The sequence below is a fragment of the Lactuca sativa genome, chromosome 4, assembly GCF_002870075.4.
Source record: "Lactuca sativa cultivar Salinas chromosome 4, Lsat_Salinas_v11, whole genome shotgun sequence".
NCBI lineage: Eukaryota > Viridiplantae > Streptophyta > Magnoliopsida > Asterales > Asteraceae > Lactuca > Lactuca sativa.
The window spans coordinates 271,695,210-271,699,204 of NC_056626.2; the positions used below are offsets into that span (position 1 = coordinate 271,695,210).

Here is a 3,995-nt window from a genome sequence, read left to right on the forward strand (position 1 = left end):
ATAAAAAATTATCATGGTAAAAACATTTGACTATAACTTATTTATAATCACGGTTTAAAGTCGTATGCGTGTGTTTAAAAGTAAGAAAAATCATGACAAATGAAAAAGACCTAAGAATAAAAGTAGTTCATGGTTATAGTTTAAGTTGTTACATGCCACTAAACTAAACAATATTCATTATAAAAAAAATTAAACGTTGTGGCCATAATTTATCAAAAGTGACAGGACATGTGGTCACGTTTTGAATGAAAAAAAAATGTAGCTAAATGTCTATGGTGTGACTGTTATTTGGAGTGAGTAATGACGTTTTGTATGTGAGAGAGAGAGATGTGTGTGTGTATGTTTTACTTTCCACTCTGAAAATGGATAGAGCATCAAATAAACATAGATCTTCATCATAGAGGATTTATTTAGTACATCATCAAATGTTTGCTAGTTGCTGAATGTTCATGGGATAAACAAAATCAGGAGGACCACTAAAAGCTTTCTGTCCCATCAATACATTCACTGCTTCTGTTGGGTGAAATGCATCCCAAAACACATACTCACTCCTGTTCGGACACGGGGTTTGGAATGGTAAACATGTTATCTGCCCTCTATTTCTACCTATCCCGCAACATCCTCTATTCACCACACGTAATCCTGCATCACAGATTCAAGAAACATTTACTAATTTTATAAATTATATGATATTGAAGATAAATATCCAGTGACGTATGCATTACCATAAAATTTTGCATTAGAAAGTATATCTTGAAACATATTATGAACGTCAACGAATACAAACTTTGAACCAGGGAGATTGGTGCTTAAGTTGTTAATCATTGTCCTCATGTTCGCATTGAATGGGAGAACAAGCTGGTTCACATCCTCGGAGCACTTCCCTGTCGTTCCTTGTGCAATGATGCTTGGAATGCAGCCCATCAGTCCTATCCCAGCCAAAACAAATTTCCGGGCTCCAAGATTGTAAAGTTTCTAATTCAAAACGTCACACTTACGATGAAAAACAATGCCATTAGCTAGAAAAAGAAATTTGAATTCCATTTCAAACTATCTTACAGTGAGTTGACTAGTGTACTCCTTGGACAAGAGGTCTGCAAACTGTTGGCCGTCATATTGGTTGCGCGTAGGGTAATTTGGCATGAGATAGTTGTTTAGGTAGTCATTGCTACCCATTCCAACAAAGAACAGGCTTTGAGAGAGCACCTGACTCACATCCACTGCACCCAAGTGCTCCGTTATTTGATCCAATGCGTCCTCGAAGTTCTTAATCTGTTGGTTGAATGGGAGGCGATCCACCTACATATATAATCAGCAAAAAATAACAATAATCCTTCATGTACCAGTACCACTTAATTTCAGAGATTGCCCAATATTTTATTAATCACCAATCATTCAAACGTGTAATTACAAACAAAAACTTACAAAATTCCGGCCGGTAATATCAAGGATTCCAGCGGCCGCAGAAGCAAAATTGACACCATTAACCATTTGATCGCCAGAACTTGATGCTTGGGAGTAGGATGGTATTAGTGGCAATCCTAGCAATTCCGCTACATTCATATGTATGCGCATATGTTATATACCATCATTTTCGTTTGAATTGAAAAAAAAAAATGGAAATCAAACCTACCATGCACCTTTAAAATATAAGAACCTACAACTATATATGCGATGTGAGTCAAACTAGGCAATTTTCCGAATAATTTGAGTTCTTTATTATATTAGATATGTTGCATGCCTTTGAAAGTACGTAACCTATTTATTCAAACACACACACAAAAACTTAGAAGTAGAGATGCGAGATGAGAATGAGAGACCTATTTCATCAACCATGGTGTAACCATTGGAGAATCGACCAGTAGGACCTCCATTGAAGTCAATGCCGTAAGGATAATAATTGGCCTTTGCAAAAGAAGTCAAATCATTGTTGTTCCCATTGTCAATTAGCGAGTCTCCAAATATAAATATCGCGGGAACCATCCCTCCCCCAACTGCATCGGGAGCAAACGCATCTACCGTGCCACCCTCGTCTTCGTTGTAGTCTTGTGCCGTGACATTCCTCAACATGCCAATCACCAACACCCACAACAAGCAACAAAATTTCAACATAATCTTCTCTTCGTCACCCATGTTAATCTGTTTGTATATATGCTTTTTGTTACAGAGACTATGCTAAGATGGGAGAGTGGAATGGGGTTTTTGAACAAGAGGAGGGCATGCATATATAGAGAAGAGAGCCTGTAAGTTTGTTGGAGAGTAGTAAATGCTTCCATCTGTTAAATTATGACACGGCAGTAAATACGTTACTCTTTTCTATGCCATTATGGTAATGGCTGCCATATGTTCTTCAGCTAGTCCGTTGACTCATGCATCGCCCTCTTTCACAACCAATCCCCTGTTCTGCAACTAGTCCGTTGACTTACGATTTTCTATGCCATTATGGTAATGGCTGTCATAAGAGTTGTTGCCGGAGAAAATAAAAGAAAATAACTGAATACAAAATGCCTCGCGTACTTCAGCAACTGCACAAGTAATTATGTATACAAGCTTAGGCTATAGGGAGTGGTCACACCCACCCCATCGGAAAAGTGCTGCCACATATACGCCACGTCAGATTGACACCCAACCCACCACCAACCCACTAGACATAGGAAATGATCATCACTTCAAAACATTTATTTATTTATGTTAACACTAAATTAAATAAAAAACATAATTAATAAAAACATAGAAAATAATAATAATAATAATAATAATAATAATAATAATAAAGTCTAGGGTGAAATTTATAAATTCTATAAACCAGTTTTGAGAAAGAAAATTAGGGAGGAGGTTTATTCTGCTTTTGACCCAAACTCAAGGGACTATAATTGACAATTTTTGAAAAATGTATCTTCTTCCTGATTAAACGACCTCTTCATCGTCTTCCTCCATTGTTGAATACCTCATACCTGCAACTGTGAAAGTTTTTTTTTCTTTGTGTATTGCCTCCAAATGAATCCAATCAGTCAAAACAGGAAGCCAACCAACCAATAGGGAGCCTCGTCTTCGTAGAGACGCCACACGCAAGACACCAGACTTGGGGGCGGTGTTCACGCGTGGTGGAGGCTGCCACCTTAGCCCAAGACACGTGAAAACGCTCCCATACTGGGTAGCCTTAGGCTATGGGTAGTGGTCAAATCCAAGCCATTCGAAAACGCTGCGGACTCATCCCCACATCAGCTCCACCACTAACCCACCATCAACCCATTAGACATTGGAAATGGTTAACACTCCACAATATTCATTTTCTTTTATTTTTATTTTTTTAATTAATTAATTAAAAAAAACATAGTTTATAACATAAATAAATATTTTAAAAACATAGAAAAATAATAGCACATTGCTTTAATTAAAAACATAGAAATTTAAAACATAAATTACTAAAAAAACATAAAACATACAAAATAAGACATTACATTACTTAAAAAATTATATAATTTATAAAATTATATATATATATATATATATATATATATATATATATATATATATATATATATATATATATATATATATATATATATAAGAGACTATAAGTGTAAGTTCAATTAAAAACAAAGTGGATGATTTGTTGCTGTTGCTGCTTTGTAACGTCCCAGAAATCATAAGGAAAAAATTTCATTTTCAAAGTATTAATTCATATAACATTCCCTTTCCAAATCATTCAATGTGAAAAATAGTAATAAAACATCATAGTAAAATCTCAATTAATCAAATGCGAAATAAATTATGGGGGATGATGTGCAGTTACACCGGACCCTTCTCTTCTGAACTGGAAATACCTTAAACCATAAACATAAACTATAAGCAAAAAGCTTAGTGAGTTCCTCGAAGTACCATATACCATAACATACAAGTGCAATGGACTACCCCCATGGTCTTTCCTTGTAATGCCGATGGTCAAATCCCGATCTTACATACAAGTGTCATGGGCTACCCGCATGGTCTTT

The 3,995-nt window shown here is 35.7% G+C and overlaps 1 protein-coding gene across 1 annotated transcript; it reads right to left on the reverse strand.

Annotated features, from left to right (window-relative positions):
• Nucleotides 1–374: 374 nt before the first annotated feature.
• Nucleotides 375–2,189, reverse strand: LOC111907749 (GDSL esterase/lipase At1g71691). The gene is made up of 5 exons (XM_023903554.3): nt 1,821–2,189; nt 1,426–1,553; nt 1,060–1,299; nt 726–975; nt 375–642 (listed from the first exon to the last, which is right to left on the reverse strand). The coding sequence occupies exons 1-5, from the start codon at nt 2,131–2,133 to the stop codon at nt 422–424; spliced, it is 1,152 nt and encodes a 383-aa protein (XP_023759322.1). The 5' UTR covers nt 2,134–2,189; the 3' UTR covers nt 375–421.
• Between the last annotated feature and the right edge of the window lie 1,806 nt (nt 2,190–3,995).

Excerpts from the sequence above, each read along its gene's own strand:
- LOC111907749 (XM_023903554.3), bottom strand. The coding sequence starts at position 2,133 with ATGGGTGACGAAGAGAAGATTATGTTGAAATTTTGTTGCTTGTTGTGG. Across the intron at positions 976-1,059 it reads AGTACACTAGTCAACTCACT|AAACTTTACAATCTTGGAGC; the intron begins GTAAGATAGTTT and ends GTTTTGAATTAG. Across the intron at positions 643-725 it reads TTCTAATGCAAAATTTTATG|GATTACGTGTGGTGAATAGA; the intron begins GTAATGCATACG and ends TCTGTGATGCAG.